We start from the raw sequence: 18,102 nt of genomic DNA, 5'->3' as shown, positions 1-18,102 counted from the left end.
CTTACTCCTGACTGTGAAAAAGTTTAATTCTGTTCGGTTTTATTTGGGCAGAAAAACAAACCGAGCTGTCAAACGACGGTCCCAAGAGACGTTAGCAACATCTCACTCCCAGAGAGAAAACTGAGTGAGTCAGTTAATGGTTCTATATTTAATGCTAATCATCATTAGCAACAACATCTGGAACGTACAGAGGGATTCACAAGACCATCTTTCTCAGAGGGAAGTCGTCTTTATGACTCACAGTTGTTTGTCAGCTTAGAGATTTCGATCAGAGTGTGTGCTGACTGCAGAGAATGAATGCAGTTGTGAAGCAATGAAAACAATCTGAATCTGTAAAAGTTCAAACCTCACTGACTGGAGAGTCCCTGTAGTCTTCTTTCTGACCAATGTACAGTCAGCATGAGACGCACCAACTGGACCAAGTTATTTAAGTAATTAAAGGCATTTTTGATAAGAAGCCTAGTTTGGAAAAAAAATAATAATTGGCACCAAGAGCTGCAGGAAGTGTCTGTGAATACTGTGAAATATTTACACATCCACTACATTGTTCCTTCTTTGTATGTACAATTACACATTTCCCCACAGTGCAAATACAAGATCAGTGTGAAAACGGCGTCCTTTCCTGAATGATAACGAGCCGATGTTTGTATTCTCACCGCAGATGGTCAGAAACAGGAGACGAAGCTGGGCGGAGGAGCCAGCAGACACTGTTTCAACAACCTGAAGCCCAACACGCAGTATAAGATAAGTGTGTATGCTCAGCTGCTGGACGGGACTGAAGGACCTGCAGTCACTGTTAATGACAAGACATGTAAGTACACACACAGTAACACCTTCAAACACTGACAGAAATACAGAAAGGCTCTTTTCACATAATGTTTTATACCAATTTCCACATAAGGCATTTGGATTTCTACATTGGAATAACATCTGTTTATACGCAATTAGCTTTTTTTCACGTTTGGATTTAAATTTCAACACATGGAAACAACCTGAAAGAAGTTCAGCATCCACAGCTGTAAAAATCAGATTTTGCAAGATCAGTTTTCACCAGCAGATTTTAACAACAAACATGTGCCTGAGAACTGATTTACCCTGAACATAAATGTGCCAGGACAGTTAGCAAAAGCAAAATACTGAACATCTGATGAGATATTTGGCTTTTTCAGACCACCTGCTGTGATTTTTCTGATTCAAACAGCCGGTGACAGTGAGTAGTACTTTTGTCCAGTTGTGTGTAGGAAGGGCTCCTGTCATCGTAGAGCCTACTCAAAATCCATCTCTCACAATGAGAGTTGTGCAGATTGTGGGCCGACTTTGCTGTTTTTAGGATTATCTGAGCCTGAAAACATCTCGGAGACGTTGTATAGCCGTTACGCTGACAAACACGTACACACACATCATGTTTGTCTCTCGTGTGAGGCTGTGATACACAAACAAACTCATAACACACTTTACCTCCTCCATACAATGTGCCAAACTCCCATTTAAATGCCCCCATACATGTGTCACAATAACAATACAGCAGAGACACACACAGTCAAAGAGAAACTGCTGTCAGCTGTCATGGTGTATAAAAGAAGCCCACCACAGGCTGGGAGGACGATCACGTCATTTTCAACATAAAACATCTTTTATCCTCGTGGGTGCTGAATCCTCGTCCTTCCTTTCAGAATGAGACATTTGTTCTGCAGCGGCAGCACCGAACGCTAATCAAGACCTACTGTCTGGAGGGGGGGAGGGGGTGTTTGTTTTCTTTTTCAATGTGCAGTGAAATCTATCAGGGTTAAAAGGTAAATTTACCCTGCTTGTTTTTTTTTTTAAAGTTTACAAATATCTCAGTAGCCATTTTCCTTTTAGTTGTGATACATTTTTATTTACTGGCTTTAACGCGTAGATGAAGACTCCTCAAGTTTTACCCGCCTACCCAAGCCTTGTTTGGGTGTGAACGTTTGAACTGTGCGAACAGTTTCTTTCACTTTTAACTCGTTATACTGTGAACTGTCAAAGTAGAAAGTGTTAATCGTTCTACAGTATGAGAGTGATTTAAATCAGTTTAACTAACATCACTTCTGGTGGCCTTATAAGAGGTCTCAGATCAGGCTGATATGAGCGTCTGACTCCGTTTGATCAGAATTCATCAAATATGAATCCAATCACCAAACTAAGTGCTGGCACTACTACTTTCTTCCAGTTTAATTTTCAATTTTCAATCAGCAAGTCTGAGCAAGCTCTTAACGTGGGTTGTTCACATATCTGGAGTTGATGTAGTTTGAAGTCTTATACAGAGGCTGAGCCCGGCTGTGCTGCAGTAAGACACTATAAATCAACACTTTGAAAAACAGAGATTATCTTGCTGTGAGTCCAAAAGATGCGAGTCTGTGGAGAAAGTACAGGCACTGCTGTGTCTCGCCTGGATCTGTCATAGGTAGAAATGCTGATATGAGAAATGCAGAAACATAAAATTCCAACATTTAATTCCGGCGACTGGGCTGCAAAATAGTAATTTGCTGTTTTTGCCTGAAAACTGATCCTCTTGTTACACTTTAGTGTGTTGTTGTTTATACTGAATTTGATTAGGAGTGGGTGATGGAGATAAAAAACACTATCATGACAAAGTCAATTCACAAAGCAATGTTCAAATATATATCATGAAATAAAACATTCTCTGGATAATCAACTAAAATTAATAATGGATAAAATAAACAGAGTGTAAGTAAGTTTATAAGGAAGTGAGTCACGAGGGAAGGTAGGTACCTGTTATGTTTTAAATGCCCTTTTAGATACAGAAGCTAACGAAGGCAGAACTTTACTCACCCGGTGCACAAAACTTCACCTAAATCCATTGTTATAAATGATGTGTACTGTGTGTGAAGTGCTCTGTGTCTCTTTGGAAGCAGCTCTTTCTTTCTGTGTACATCGGTGTGTTCACTCGCAGAGACTTGAGACGTGCTTCCAGCATCATAGTTAGTCAGAGTTGTTATTGTTCAGCTTGGTGTTTTATTTAAAGGTGTTAATTAATTTGTAAAGTCTGGACTGCACTGCCAGGCAATTAGAATGGAAGTTTGACAAAAATCATAGCAGGCACAATGTTTCCTGTGATGGATTACCTTTCAGGAGCAAATTTGGAGTCAACGCAAGTTCATTTTTGTAGCGTGGTGAAATTAATGAAGTGAGGACAATGAAATAAAGCGGAAGGCAAGAGAAAAGAGAGCGGAGAGGCAGAGATGTCGGGCTGAAGAAGTGGAAGCACACAGAGATAAAAGAAAGGAGGGACGAAAGGAAGAATGTTTCTTCCCCTGAGCAGGTATTTGTTTGCTTGAAGCTGCTCCCCTCCGTTCTGTAGCTCTGCAGAGAGCCTCCACGGTGATTTATTGCTTTGTTTTGATGCAAATGAAAGCCAGAGCCTTTTCTTCAAATGACTATCCCCATCGCTGCAGGCAGCCGCTGCTGAACGCTCCCTACCTGCCGTCTCAAGTAATTCACAGCTTCAGGTAGCTGATTTACTGCCTAAACACCTCCGAATGGATAAACAGTGTGTGTGTGTGTGTGTGTGTGTGTGTGTGTGTGTGTGTGTGTGTGTGTGTGTGTGTGTGTGTGTGTGTGTTTGGGAAGGGGTAGCTAGTATCCCCCCCCCCCCCACACCCACACACACACACACAGAGTATAGGTAAAAAGTTGAAAGCAGAGACAGCGTGAGTTTGATTTAAACCGCCTGCTGCAGACGCTGTGATGAATCTACCAAATTATACAGGAGCTGAAATCACAGAGCTGAATGTAGTTATTTCACACATTCTGTATGTTACGTGTGTGTGTGTGTGTGTGTGTGTGTGTGTGTGTGTGTGTGTGTGTGGCTGTCTGAGGCTCGGCTCTCTCTTCAGTTGGTTTGAGGGGAAGTTTAATTTTAGGATCATGTAGCATGTGGTGATTATTTTATGATGAGTGTTTCCATGAGTGCAGGTTTTTATGTCTGCACGTGTGTCTCGTGTGTTCTCTCTGTACAGTACCCGTCCCAACCCCGGCACCGACCAAGCCCCCCACCACCACGCCGTTACCCACAATTCCTCCTGCCAAGGAAGGTAAGAGTTGCTTTTGTATTGTTCAATTTTACGATGTTGATGTCTTAATTTTAATGATCTCTGATCTTTTTATGCCTCAGCGCTGGCGATAGCTGAGGTCGGAGGTATTACATTCATGTGTTGATGGTCGGTCCATCTGTCTGTCCATCAGTCACATTTCTGTTCGCTAACAAGTGTCTAAATGAGACTACAGAGGTCGTCGGGGACATTAAACATCATCACAGCGAACACGGAGACTCATCTACTCACTAGTCCGTCCCGTTAGTTACAAACTATTAACGATATATATATTTTTTCATTTTCCTTTTTTTCCCCTCCTGATGTGACTGTTTTCTCACTGACACAGCTGCTAAGTTTAGTTCACTGTCCGCCCACAAAATGTGACATGTTATTTGTTGGAAAGGAGGAGTTTGAGGTGTGTGCGGATGACAGTTTAGTGTCAATGTACAGTGATACTGTACAATCAGAGTAGTAAAGCTTTAGCTGTTCACCTCCCACACAGCGAAGTGTCTGAAACACACACACACTTAATTCTAACACATGAAAGTAGGCGCAAATACGTCTAAATATGGTGGAGAAAGGACCGATAATTTTCAGTTCTGAGTGAACATATAATTACAGAGATAAATCTTCAACAGAAGGGTAAATAAATGTTTTAAGATTGAACCTGGTGAGTCTTGGATCTGTTACACAAACACGTGATTCACGTTCTTTGAATTATCTGCCACAACAGCATCAGCGTTACTTAAAGGGAGAAGAAAAGAAGATGAAGTACCTACGAGTACAGCAACATGCTACTGATGTTTCCCCTCTGTCTTTAGAGGGAATATTTCTAATCCCTCAGCCAGAGAAGCCCCATTTTTCAAGTAGACTTAATGTTCATGAGATACTTTCATGAATGAAGGTGATGGTGCTCAACAAACAGGCTCAGTTAGAGAGACTTGAGAGAGTGTGCAGCTTCACACTGGCTTCAGTCAGATGAATTCATTCCAACTGCATGCATGTGAAAGGACCAGTGCCCCCCAAAATTAAAGTTCACTCATTATCTTGTCAGCCTCACTGCAGATGGAAAGTCAGGAAAGCAAAACATTTCTGGAGCTTCACAACAAAACAGCGTTGCAGAACTCTCGCAAACAACAGAAGTAGCTGCACATCAAGGGTAAAAGCGAGTATGAGTACTGTCAAAGTTATCAAAAGATAACCCAAATACAGAACTCTCGTTATATTAGTTGATGTCCAAGTCCAAAATCCAATAATCCAAAACAAAAGGAAGGCAGAAAGGCTATTTTTTGCCTGTGGATGAGTCCTGTGCAAAACTAAACTAAGTACTTACCAAAAATAAAGTCAGACCAGAATAACACACGACACAGGCAGCAGGTAAAACACAACAGGAAGACAGGACCGAGACACACAGGAGACACAGACGAACCAACAGAGAGTGAGGGGAAAACACAGGCTTAAATACACTGGACTGATTATCTGATACACAGACAAAGGGCAGGACAACAGACAAAGACAGGAAGTGAAAAATAAGACGTGACACATGAGGATACACTTTCAACATTAAACAGGAAATTACAAAACTAAAACCCCAAAAGGTGACAAGAGTCGGGTTCAGAAAGTGACCACGCTCATGCTTCAACTACCCTCCTCAATTATTAATCAACACATTAGCATAACAATCTCAAGCAAACACAGTAAAAAGAAAAAAAAAATGTAAAAGAGCAACATAATATCCTGTCAGCAGGGGGCGCCAAAAATACTGTAAAAGAAAATCTCCTAAAAATTTCTATAATTAAAATACAGTATTTAGCTTTAATTTTACATGAGATCTTTTTTTTTTTGGCCTTTTAATTTAAAATTAAGAATATTTACACTTATAAAACAATGAAATTATGTTTAAAGATGGTCAAACACTCTTACAATACATACAACCAAGCTTAAACTTGCAGCACAGTGGTGCTGTTTTTGTGATCTTCTGTTTTTCAAAAATACAGTAAAAATCTGTAAATAAATAGAAAAAATTACAGTTGTCTTTTAACAGTGAAGCTTTTTCCAAAGACTGGAATCTGTATTTTCATCTTCAATGCACATCAAACAGGGTTCATTAAAAGGAGGAAGAATACAAGAACAGTATTGAAAGTTTTACACTTTGTCACAAAGAATAATTGAAATATACTTTTCTTATAAAACTTTTTGTTTTCATTTTCCATTGCTGGAGGTCACTTATTCCTTCCTTTTTTAAGCTGTAAGCACAAATCGGTCGAGTAAATCTAGTTGGCATGGAGACGCATTTAAGTATACTTGATTTCTACTTTGAAAATAATTCAGCCTCAAAACGTTGTTATTATTAGTGCACAGTGTGTAGTGTGCACTACACACTGTGCACACTCTTGGTTAATGCAAGCCGCAGAGAGGGATTTTATTATGAAAGAAAGTGAGTTTGTTTTTGGACTTTGTTGGTTTATTAAGTAAACAGAGCAGATGACAGAATTAAAGCTGTCTGCAGATCAATGAGGCACCAGCTGACTCTTAAATCTAATTTTATTAGAGGAGAAAAGGAAGTGATTGGAATAACTGGTGAAGAGTGACGGAGGCGACTTTAATGAGTTTACCACCTTTTCAATCGTTCACCAACGGGGACTTCTTCAGATCTAATCAATCACTTAGAAGCTGATTCTCCTTTATTATTCCTGAGTCGTCATCCATCAAAATCAAGTTTGTTTATTTGAACAGAGAAAGCACAGAGGTGAAGGCAAAGTTATAAAACTAGTGAAACAAAGACAATAAATGTCTGTTTTTATTTATGATAAATGTCTTAAAGTCATCAACAAACAGCTGGAATGATTGTCCAGAAGCAACGTACTGAAGCAGAAGTTAATATTTATATCTAAAGCGTTCAATTGAATCAAAATGGAAAAAGATCAAACAGCCATCTGATTATCTAGCCTCAGTTTTTATCCGCTTGAAAACATATATGAGAATCTATCACGTGGCGGTCACACCAGCATATACAGCAATCAGTAGAAGCCTCACAGAACCATCAGGGGAATATATCAGTAAAATGTCTGGCAAGAAACATGACTCACATCAACACCGGATCAGGTTATGTAATAACAACAATCTGAGGGACATGAGAATATGAAGAAAAGAGATGTGTGGATCTAAAGCAACATAACGTGCCATTGTCTCCATCCTGTTCTCCATCTCGCCCCCTACATTATTTTTCTATCCGTCCTCCGTCTCTTTTTTCCTCCTTTTATCTTCTCGTCCTTGTCGAAACCAAAACAAACAGAAACTTGAACTTCTTCAGGAGAGATGGAGACAGGAAATACAGATCTGTAGTAAGTTCTCTTTGGTCATCTCTCTCCTCAGATTGTATTTTTCCTCACCACAGTTTTTCCTCTCTCTCCATCCAGTCTGTAAGGCGGCCAAAGCTGACCTGGTCTTCCTGATTGACGGCTCCTGGAGTATCGGCGATGACAACTTCCTGAAGATCATCCGCTTCCTGTACAGCACCACCGGAGCTCTGGACCGTATTGGCCCAGACGGCACACAGGTACCACAGAAGAGTGGGCAGCATATCGTCATGAATGTTGCCGTTGTTGGTTTTGCTTTATTCTCGAGACTCTTCTGGATTCTTGACACTTTGTGTCTGCTAGCTCTCCCACCACGCTTTGTGACTGACAGGTTATTGACAAGGAGGGACAGAGCAGAAATACCACAAAACAGACACTGAACAACCGCAGACAGAGACATGGAAGTCTGTCTGCAGCACGGCAAAAGCACTTAAACGCCAGTTAAATTGGGTTTTCCTGAGGCACAATAACTTTGCCATGTTTGCGGCTGTTCTGTTTTTTGGTGACTTGTCATGTTTTACTGTTGTGTCAGGACAGACGGAGCAAGGAGATGAAAGAGAGCATCACTGGCCATCCACTGCCCGACTGCCATTGTTTCCACTTCTTGACGCATTGAAAAATTACAGTTGACACGTGTCCATGGTAGCAGGAAAAGTTAGATAAGATAAGAATGTTTTGATCCTTTGACAGGGAAATTCAATTGTTACAACAGTTCAAGAATCAGTTACTGAGGGAGAAAAGGTGATTAAATGATGGGTGTAGCAAGAAAAAAGCAAGCAAATAAAATAAAAAAGATAAAAAAAACACTGTATACTGAATAAATTAGTGCTTTACACGGCGTGTAAATGGTCTCAATCTAAAATAAATCTGCTTATGTAGATAACACCAGGGGCAAATACATGTTTTTTTTTTGGGATGAAATTTTTTGAATTTTAAGGTCTACCTCCCCTACGGAGGCCACCGAGAACATTAAACATGAAGGCCCCTCTCTATGGTCAGTGTACACGGTGAACAGGAAGAGGACTTGTTCCCTCTGCAGATATAAAAGTCTGATTCAAAGGTTACAAAAACACAACGATTATGAATATTAAATTCCATTTCTGCCAACAGATCCTCCTTAATTCTTCACACTGGACCTTTAAACTAAACACGGTGCAAAAATCTGCACATTTGTGTCCCCGTGTTGTCTGACAGGTGGCCATTGTCCAGTTCAGTGACGACGCCCGGACTGAGTTCAAACTGAACTCGTACAACGACAAGGAGCGACTGCTGGACGCCATCAACAAGATCTCCTACAAGGGAGGAAACACCAAGACAGGCGAGTCCACGGCAGACTTTGAAACATCACTAACGAGTTTGAGACACTTGGATGTGTTCTAGAAAACCACTGCAACACAGAAACGACTGTGTTCAAGTTCTGTGACTGCAGCTGATTAAATCCAGCTGCCCCGAGGAAATAACGTCTAAATCCAAGGAAGACACCTGTGTGAGACAAATCAGTCAGAACTTCCTAATAACATAGTCGATACTTATTGAGCAGCAGGCAAACACAAACAGATTAAATGTGTGTGTCTGTTTTCCTGTGTCAATATGTGTGTGTGCAAGTCAAACACCTGGACTTTCTTTTCCTTGTGAACATGCGTCTTCATTCGTGCATTAATGTAAAACATGCTTACCTAAGAATCTGTGCATGTTTGAGTTAATACCTACAATCTTCTACGTGTTTAAGTGCTCACAAGCCTGTATTTTTGGAGTGTGTGTAATGATAGGATGTGGGTGAGCAGGGAGACGTGCAGTCATTAATCACTGTTTACAAAGCTGCGCAGCCAGTTTCTCCTGCAGGGACGAAGCTGCAGAGAACTGATTTGTAACAGCATCACTGCTGGGGAGGAATTCACCCACTGCGACTGTCACACTGTAAAACACTAATCCTCCTTTTCTATCAAGGAGGCAGCAGTTTGGGGAGTTTAAGAGCACTCAGTCACCTCGGTCTGCACACTGCAATTAACGATCCGCTTCCCGGTGCTCCCAGCGGCCCGAGGAGTATTTCATTATTGGATCTATTTATTGAAATGTAACATGTGGCAGCTCAGTGGGCCAGCCTGCATCAAACATGACGTCCTGAAGAAAACCCTGGGATCAGTGCACAGTCTGCCATTTTAAAATGGAGAAACTGACTTTTAAAAATGAGCAATAAATGTATCTGCTTCTGCAGTTAAGTGTATAATATATAATATTCAAGGAGCACGCTGACGTTTTAGAGAAGAAATTCAAACTCATAATTTAAATATTTAAAATATAAATAAAGTAATGATACAATCCAATTCCATATGTGAATAAACAAGCTGTTTGAAGCTAGAAGGTGGCAGAGTCCGCCGCATATAAACAAAGTAAAACAGTATAAATTGTGTTGTCCTTTAAGGTCAGTTTGTTTATTCAGTTTATTCAGTCATGAAAACAAAGAGTGTGTTTATTTTGTTTGTGTAGGCAGTGAAGATCTTTCTCTTCTCCTTAAAATGTCTTCCCCATATACATATTGCACCTTCTAATAAATAAAAATATAAAATAAAATTGATTTAAAAAATATTTAAAAACACCCAACAGAAGTTCCCAGTGCATAAGGTGACATCTTTGACGTTAAACTTCATGTTTTTTCTGTTAATTATTCTTTATTAATTGTTTGTTTCTTCACAACAGACATCAATGTGCTTCTATACTGTAAACTGCATCATTCCTTACTTCTGTGCCACAGAGCAAACGGTACAGTGAAGGACAAGCAGATCATCTAATGCAGCAAGAAACCTTAAAGTTTACTGACTCACTTTGGGCTCTGGGAGACTGATCAGCGTTTAGTCGCTTTTTAAAGACTAAACAGTTAACCGATTAATTGTAGTTGCAGCCTTATATTAAATGATTAATAATAATAAAAAAGCAATTAAAGTATCACCAAAGTGAAATCATGCAGCCTCAGAACAACATCAGCATGTGGGGAGGATTCATCTTCTCTTTTACTTCTCTTCTCCGTGTCAGAATGTAGTTTTGTTACATACCTGTTCGTCTCTAACGGAGGTGGGATCGATCCTTTGTTATAATACTTCCAGAATGATGCTAATGATCACAACATTCAGCTAAAAGTGTTGGACCATCTTATTCATCTGAACTTTGCTGCCGTACCTCCAGCTTTGCAAACTGATTGGATGATGGGTTTGATTGACAATTCCGTCTGCCCAATCAGGTCGAGCCATCCAGCATGTGAAGGAGAACATCTTCACAGCAGCAGCAGGACTCAGGAGGGGAATCCCCAACGTCCTCGTGGTCCTGACCGACGGCCGGTCTCAGGACGACGTCAACAAGGTCTCTAAGGAGATGCAGATGGCAGGTCAGAGACGTGTTGTTGATGGTTTGATGGTTTGTTTGGCCTGTTTGGTTTAGTTTCATAGCTCTGCAGTTCATTTGTTTTTTAAATTATTAAATATAAAGCTTGAACAGAAATAAACTGAATTTAATTAAAAAGACTCAATCATAGTCACAAACATTTATTTAACATTGATATGTACATATTGGCACGAAGCTCTAACACTGATGGTCTGTTTCGTACATTTTCATTCAATAAAAAAATTATATTTTATTATTGGTGTAATAAAACGGGAAGTAAATGACATGAACCTGTAAAGAGCATTTGAAAGCTAAATTATATGTCCTTACTCAAAATGCAAACACGTATACTACAGTTAACATGTCTTAGTTTATTACGTGTCATGTTACGTTATTTGAAATTCAGGTATAATACGTCATTTTTTTCTCTCTGTCTTCCTGTAAAGGCTACATCGTGTTTGCGCTTGGCTTCGCTGATGCCGACTACGGTGAGCTGGTGAGCATCGCCAGTAAACCCAGCGACAGACACGTGTTCTTCGTGGACGACCTGGACGCCTTTAAGAAGATCGAAGAGAAGCTGGTGACCTTTGTGTGTGAGGCAGCCACTGCCAGTGAGTAACCGACGCTTATCAAACAAGACATCAGCTTGTGTCGTTGTTACGAGGGACAGTCCAACGTCGTGTAAAGTGACATTTGACTGTGTTAACATGATCCCGGTGCATAAACATGCCCTTTTTTCTTTCCCAGCTTGTCCATCTGTGCCGATGAGCGGCAGCACAACACCAGGTAAAAGATTAAACATGCTGTGTACTGTAGTGTGTCTTTAATGTGTTGATCCTTAAATTATGGATAAATAGAAACAAAGGGAGCGACGTAGAGTTAACTCAGAGAGAAACACTGTGTATAAATCTACTGTGAACCTTGTAGCCTTTTCCATGTGTTCACTCAGTAAAATGTGATTGCCTCCACTAAGGCTGGGGGATGGGGGGGGTGGTTAGCATTGATATTAGCATGGGCCAGCAGCATGATTATTAGCAGCGATAGTGATAGCTGTCACTCAAACAGAAGTTCCTCTTGTGTTTTGAGGAGCTGCAGAGTTTATTCATGGTCAGTAAACTGTAACCTGTACTGTACATTAACTTCCACGAGACGACTTCTCTACTAAACTTTCCCCTCTGCTCCGGACTCTAACACCAGCTACAGCTTAAATGTTGTGTCTTTGTGCACAAAATTAGTAATTTGTCAGACAGTGTGTGTGTAGCTCATCAACATTGCCAAGAAAGGACTCCAAAATATGAAATATGAAATTTTGATTTCTATTAGTCGACAGCAAACACAGTGTCGACCAGTGGGTTTGTTTGTAATATTCTGTGAAACCTCGACTGTCCACAACAATTTTAATGAATCAAATCATCAGTTTGTCTCAGCCGTACTTTTATGAAGTTGAACTCTTTGCATCTGTTGTCAGGTTTCCGTATGATGGAGCTGTTCGGGCTGGTGGAGAATCGGTACAACAGCGTCTCTGGTGTTTCCATGGTACCCGGCACCTTCAACACCTTCCCCTGTTTCCACCTGCACAGTGACGCTTTCCTGGCACAGCCAACCAGGTACGCACACATATTTCACATGTTCCACATGTTATTGCTAACGGCTGCCTGAATGTTACAGACATCATCGTGTGTTGTTCAGAATAAGATGAAAGAGCAGCTCTGATATCTCCAGCTGACTATTGACTGTATCCACAACCCATAAATAGAGATCAGAAGGCTTCACAATATCTCCCCGGGTCTGATGTTTGTGTTGTGGCTCACAGGTACCTCCACCCTGAAGGGCTGCCCTCTGACTACACCATCACCCTGCTGTTCCGACTGCTGCCCGACACTCCAGAGGAGCCCTTCGCCCTCTGGGAGATCCTCAACAAGAACAACGAGCCGCTGGTGGGAGTCATCCTGGACAGTGAGTCTGAGAGCACAAACAAATCAATGCGAACACATTCATGTGTCTCTGTTGTTTTTTGCTTTATATCTATAAATACGAACCCATCTGAATCATGAGCACAACAGCAGGATGCTTACTGTTGTTAGGGAAGACAAACTCAGGTAAAATCTGTCCGTCACTGACTTCCATCACAGGCTTGATCACACAGAAGGACATATAAATAGAAAGATTTTTGTACTCCATTAGGTGCGTTGGATAAAAGTGTTAATGTCAGGACTGATCTGTGTGAGTGTTATTTTGTTGTCTTCCTGCAGATGGAGGAAAAACTCTGACTTTCTTCAACAACGACTACAAAGGAGAGTTCCAGACGGTCACCTTCGAAGGGCCAGAGATCAAAAAACTTTTCTACGGCAGCTTCCATAAGGTGAGATTCATTCCTGTCCTGGTTCGTCTGCCTGACTGCTGACACACTGACTGCCTGGTCGTCTGTCGGAGTGATTGACGGACTTGAGATTGATTTTTCTGAAGTCTGCTCTGTCAGTGAACAACAAACGCAAACTTTTTTATGACAAAAATCTACTGGTGGTCAGATGATGTGCTCAGCACAGTATAGTTCAGTGTAAATAAATATTTAAATCTTTAGCTGATGTGTGATATGTCTGGCTGATTCCCTCCACCCAATCGCCAAAATGAATGTTGCAATGTACGTTTCTGTACACTGCAAATATGTTGACATTTTCCATTTCTTTATGCTGCAGCTTTATGTTTCTATAGGTTCAATTTTCAGTGTTATGTTTATGTTATGTTAATGGTCCAACCATAGTTTATGGTCCAAAAACCGCTCGGTTAGGGTTAGGAAAAGAGTTTTAGCTTAAAGGTGCATTATTTTGGGGGAGAATTTTTAATGAGAAGAGAGAGATCCTCATTGACTGATTTTTTTCTGCCTAAACAAACTAAATAAACAAACTCTCTTTGTTTTCATGACTGAATAAACAAACTGACCTTAAAGGACAACTCAATTTCATACTGTTTTACTTTGTTGGCACCTTTCTAGCTTCAAACGGTGTTCTAGGGAACTTATTTTCGGTACGCAGTGGCGAAATACACCGGAGACAGAAGGCGCTGCCTGCCTTCTGTCGGCGTCCTTAGCTTGTTGGGCTGTGTGGACAGAACGAGCTGCACCTTGGCACAGAGCTCGCAATCAGTAGCGATTGTTTCAGCATCAGTTCTATTTTCTTCACATGCCATGAACAAATCTGGCAAGAAAACACAGTCAGCTCATACATAATGGAACGTGAATGTGATGTGACACATATTTTTAGAAATGTCCATATGGTCTATACGACACACACAAATCAGAACATATCAGTGGTTTGCAGAAAGGTAAATTGCCAACATCTTATCCTGGCGACTCGGCTGATTCACTAGATGACAGACATGTTTGATGGTTGACTTACTAACCTGTTGTTTTACTGGAAGATCTACTTGCTGATTGACTAATTGACAAACTTACGTGTGAACAGACTAAACGACCGCCTCACTCGTGTTTTCTGTTGACAGGCTGGCTTTTGATCGATTGGCCAATGTATTTCTTTGATTTATTTACTCAGTTGTCCCTCCCTTTCTTTCTCTGCCTCCTTCTTTCATTGCACCCATGTTTCCTTTTTCTCAAACCTCTCTGCTGAGCAGTGAGATGGTAGTATGAGGCCTGACAGGCTGACTGTATTTGAGTCATGCCCTGAGCCTGAACCTGCTCACAGTCATGTTGTGTTAGTGTCAGTGTGTCAGCGCTGAGGGACTCACTGACTGATCTGCAGTCACTTGTGTCTGCTTGCTGTCAGCAGAGCTTATGCTGCTTACCTTTTCACCTTTTGTTCTGCAAGCTGTGTGTGTGAGTGCGACTGCATACATAGTGGGTTTTATAATCCCCGAGGACCAGCACCTGCAGCGCCTACCTGAAGAGTCTGTGTGACATTCGTATAGGTTTATGTGATTATGGACCGGAGGACATCCCTCCCTGTAGAAACACCAACTTTAGTGGTTGAATGGTCCCCTGTGGGCTACTAAAGTTCAGTTCTTCCTCAGCTTTCATATTTTTTAGATAAACTCTGAATCTCTCTGGCTGTCAGATTTCTTTAATTCCTGAAAAGCTGACTGCTCGGAAATATGACATCAGTGTATAAATTTCCTTTAGTGAGGTTGTCAGACTGATAGAGCAGTGCTGCTTCACACTTCACACTCTCAACAGGATTTATATTATAGTTCTGCAGTGTTAATGCAGGTCAGAGGGAATGTATGTACACACACACACACACACACACACACACACACACACACAAGTGAACTTAGAGCTTCTGATTGCGGCTGGCTTTTATGATAACCTTCAGAGTTTCTATATTTTCATCTGCAGCCACATTAATGAACGTACTTCCATCTGAACCTTGATGTCCTAAAAGTAGAAATTAAAACAATTTAACAATTACCAAAAAAAAAAACCCCAAAATCAACAATTACCAAAATGTGACAAATTTCATCCAGCTCGCCAATCTGTTGAATTTAAGAATATTTGTTTACAAACAATTGTAAACAGTTGGTGCTGATAGATGATTAATAGCACACAAGAGTTTATCTGTGACGGCACTTTTGCCGTCAGGGCCCGTCGACTTTCGAGCGACTTGCTTGCGGCTTGGACTTAGTTTATACGCAGGTGTAAATCACCTGTATATAAAAAGTGTGTAAGCTGGTTTCAGGTAAACTCCAACGAGTTTCATTTTATCTCCATTAGCAGATAAAAATAATGTTCAATTCTAACTCTGACGCAACATTAACCAGGGGAGAAATCAAACTGTCACACTGCCTCCCTTCTCTGACAGGCTGATTACAGCCATGGAAATGAAGCTCACTATTACAGGGTGTTGAGGTTATTAACAGTCTGCATCCTGCTGTTTGTAAAACTGTGTAATTTGCAGACTATACAACCATCTGTGGCTGCTGAAGTAAACAGAAACATGAATTTCTTGGCACAAGTAAAACTAAAATGCTGCATTTATTTTCTCTGATCTGAACACAAAGGTCTTCCAGCTCCAAAAACAGCAGAATTTCATTTTTAGTGTCAAGAACAAAAGAAAAACAAGTGTAATTTCTGACTATCCCAACTCAAGTCATGCATGTTCAGTATGTCACAACTGTGCTCGGAAATATGGAATGAAAATTACAGAGCAGACTTTTTAGGTTTACAGCCTGTTTTCCTTTGAGCTGTGTGTTTTGCATTTTGAATATACACTTTGCCAGAACAAACATGGTGTATTTTAACAAGCTAATGTGCACTGCTGAGAATTGTAATTGTAGCCTATAGGACATGCAGATTTAAATATATAAAATAGAGAAAAAAGAAAGTAGAGAAGCACACAGACAACCCAAGATATTCCTTCTCTGTAAATAAAGCCGTCACCTACTGTAGGAGGCAAGCCAGCGAATATCTCGGTTGCTTAAACTCTTCTTAATACCCATCGAACAAAGGCATGCTGACAGAGGAAGGTTAATCACTGACAGCAGCTCCGTTACAGGAGAGGAGAGGAGGGTAACGGTGTCGAGGAGCCACTCAGCACAGACAGGTGGTGTTTCATCCGCCTCACAGTTCAGCACTTGACTGTCCGCGATGGTGACAGAGCTTCCTGCATGTGTAATTACAAGCAGCGTCACTCAGAGAGGTACTCTTAGTTTCATTTTCTTTCAGGATTTCTGTCCCAGTTCAACCTCTGCTGCAGGTTGTGGAGCTGTAAAGGCATTCATTTTAAACAGGAGCTTGCACTGCATCCAAATTTGACATGCAAAGTGAAACCAGGTCACATTTCTTTCACAAACAGACATTTTGAATTTCATTTGGTTTGTGTGATTGTTTTTATTCAAGATGAAAGTAGTTGGATCACTTTGCAGCACGTATTAATCTGTGAAGACACAATTCAAGCCTATTTACTGGATAATTAGACGTTTTTTTAAGAGCCTCCCTAAAAAAATAATGTTAACTTAAGACTACTAAGACTTTTTTAGACTTAAATCTGCACTATGTAGTTTGGGGAAATAAATGTTAACCAGAAGAAACAAACTAAATTAAAGCTGCAAGCAGCGATGAACGGGCCCTCGCCCCCCCACGTACGTCGGGCCGTGGCGCCGTCGGAGGGCAGACGCAGAGGGCGAGTTTGTCCACTATGTGGCCCGAGAGCTCACCCATCAATTATATGTCATGTTGTAATGTGTGATTTGGAGAAAACAGCCTGTGAATGTCATGTAAATTGGATGATGTTTGTCGTCACAGCACATAGCTGAGCGAAAGATAGCGCCTCAGTGAGCTTCTGTCAGAAATGCATGTTTGTGTTATGTGTGAGAGAAAGTGTGTGTGTGTGTGTGTGTGTGTGTGTGTGTGTCTTTTAGTTTCACTTCTGTTTTGTTGTGCTTGCTTTTATTGTGTGAAGCTCTTTGTGCTACATTGTATATAAATGACGTCTGATTGATTGATATCAGGCTGACCCACAACACAGTTTGTGTCCAACACACACCACACATTGACATGGCTCTCACAGTGGCCAAGCATTGAAAGTTCAGACTGTCATGCCCACCAGGAATAACGTAGGCGAAAGCTTTTTACCACTTTTCATCATCAAGGTATGAGGATGAGTCTTAGTGACTGTGAAGTCTGTGGCGTTAAATCTGTAGGGCAAGTTAATTAAAGTACGAGCCATGGAAATGGGTGGAAATGGCGGCAACATCTCAACTTTGAACCAAAATGGCAAACTTCCCGTTGGACTGAGGTTGTGGGTCCAAGAGGCTTTTTTGTGCGTTTGGTCACGATACTTATGCATGCCGAAATTCGTTAGTGTAAATGTAAAAATAAGAGGCGTATTGAGCTAACATGCTAATATTTACATATAAAAATTTATAAAAAATAATAAAAATTACTAAAAAATATTTAGAGATGTAAAATGTAAAAACAAGAGGCGTATCTCATGCAGCCAGTGTAGTTACATGATCCCACACTGATTTTGAGTCAATTGATCACATGACCTGGAAGCTATTGAGTTAAAATGCTAATATTTACATATGAAAATTAATAAAAATTAATAAAAAATCTTTAGAGATGTAAAACGTAAAAACAAGAGGCGTATCTCATGCAGCCAGTGTAGTTACATGATCCCAACATCATTTTGAGTCAATTGATCACATGACCTGGGAGCTATTGAGCTAACATGGTAATATTTATTATTATTATTACCTCATTAATATTGTAAATGTTACAATTCTGAGTTTGAATTTCTTGCCCAAAACTACATAGTGCCCCTTTAATGTGTAGACCA

At 40.6% G+C, this 18,102-nt stretch overlaps 1 protein-coding gene across 5 annotated transcripts in view; it reads left to right on the top strand.

The window, feature by feature from the left end:
* The window catches only part of col14a1b (collagen, type XIV, alpha 1b), a 166,030-nt gene that overhangs the window by 95,620 nt on the left and 52,308 nt on the right, over nucleotides 1-18,102 (top strand). For all 5 annotated transcript variants that reach the window (XM_084379990.1, XM_084379993.1, XM_084379989.1 and 2 more), the window contains 10 exons: nucleotides 662-811; nucleotides 4,005-4,079; nucleotides 7,499-7,638; nucleotides 8,633-8,756; nucleotides 10,674-10,817; nucleotides 11,260-11,424; nucleotides 11,561-11,599; nucleotides 12,282-12,420; nucleotides 12,627-12,769; nucleotides 13,066-13,175. In XM_084379990.1, the coding sequence (XP_084236116.1) occupies nucleotides 662-811; nucleotides 4,005-4,079; nucleotides 7,499-7,638; nucleotides 8,633-8,756; nucleotides 10,674-10,817; nucleotides 11,260-11,424; nucleotides 11,561-11,599; nucleotides 12,282-12,420; nucleotides 12,627-12,769; nucleotides 13,066-13,175 (1,229 nt within the window). The remainder of the gene's footprint in view (nucleotides 1-661; nucleotides 812-4,004; nucleotides 4,080-7,498; nucleotides 7,639-8,632; nucleotides 8,757-10,673; nucleotides 10,818-11,259; nucleotides 11,425-11,560; nucleotides 11,600-12,281; nucleotides 12,421-12,626; nucleotides 12,770-13,065; nucleotides 13,176-18,102) is intronic.

This window comes from Pagrus pagrus (genome assembly GCF_965226575.1).
Source record: "Pagrus pagrus genome assembly, chromosome: 17".
Classification (NCBI taxonomy): domain Eukaryota; kingdom Metazoa; phylum Chordata; class Actinopteri; order Spariformes; family Sparidae; genus Pagrus; species Pagrus pagrus.
The sequence above is the reverse complement of the archived record's forward strand: the minus strand, read 5'-3'. Positions and strand labels throughout refer to the sequence as shown.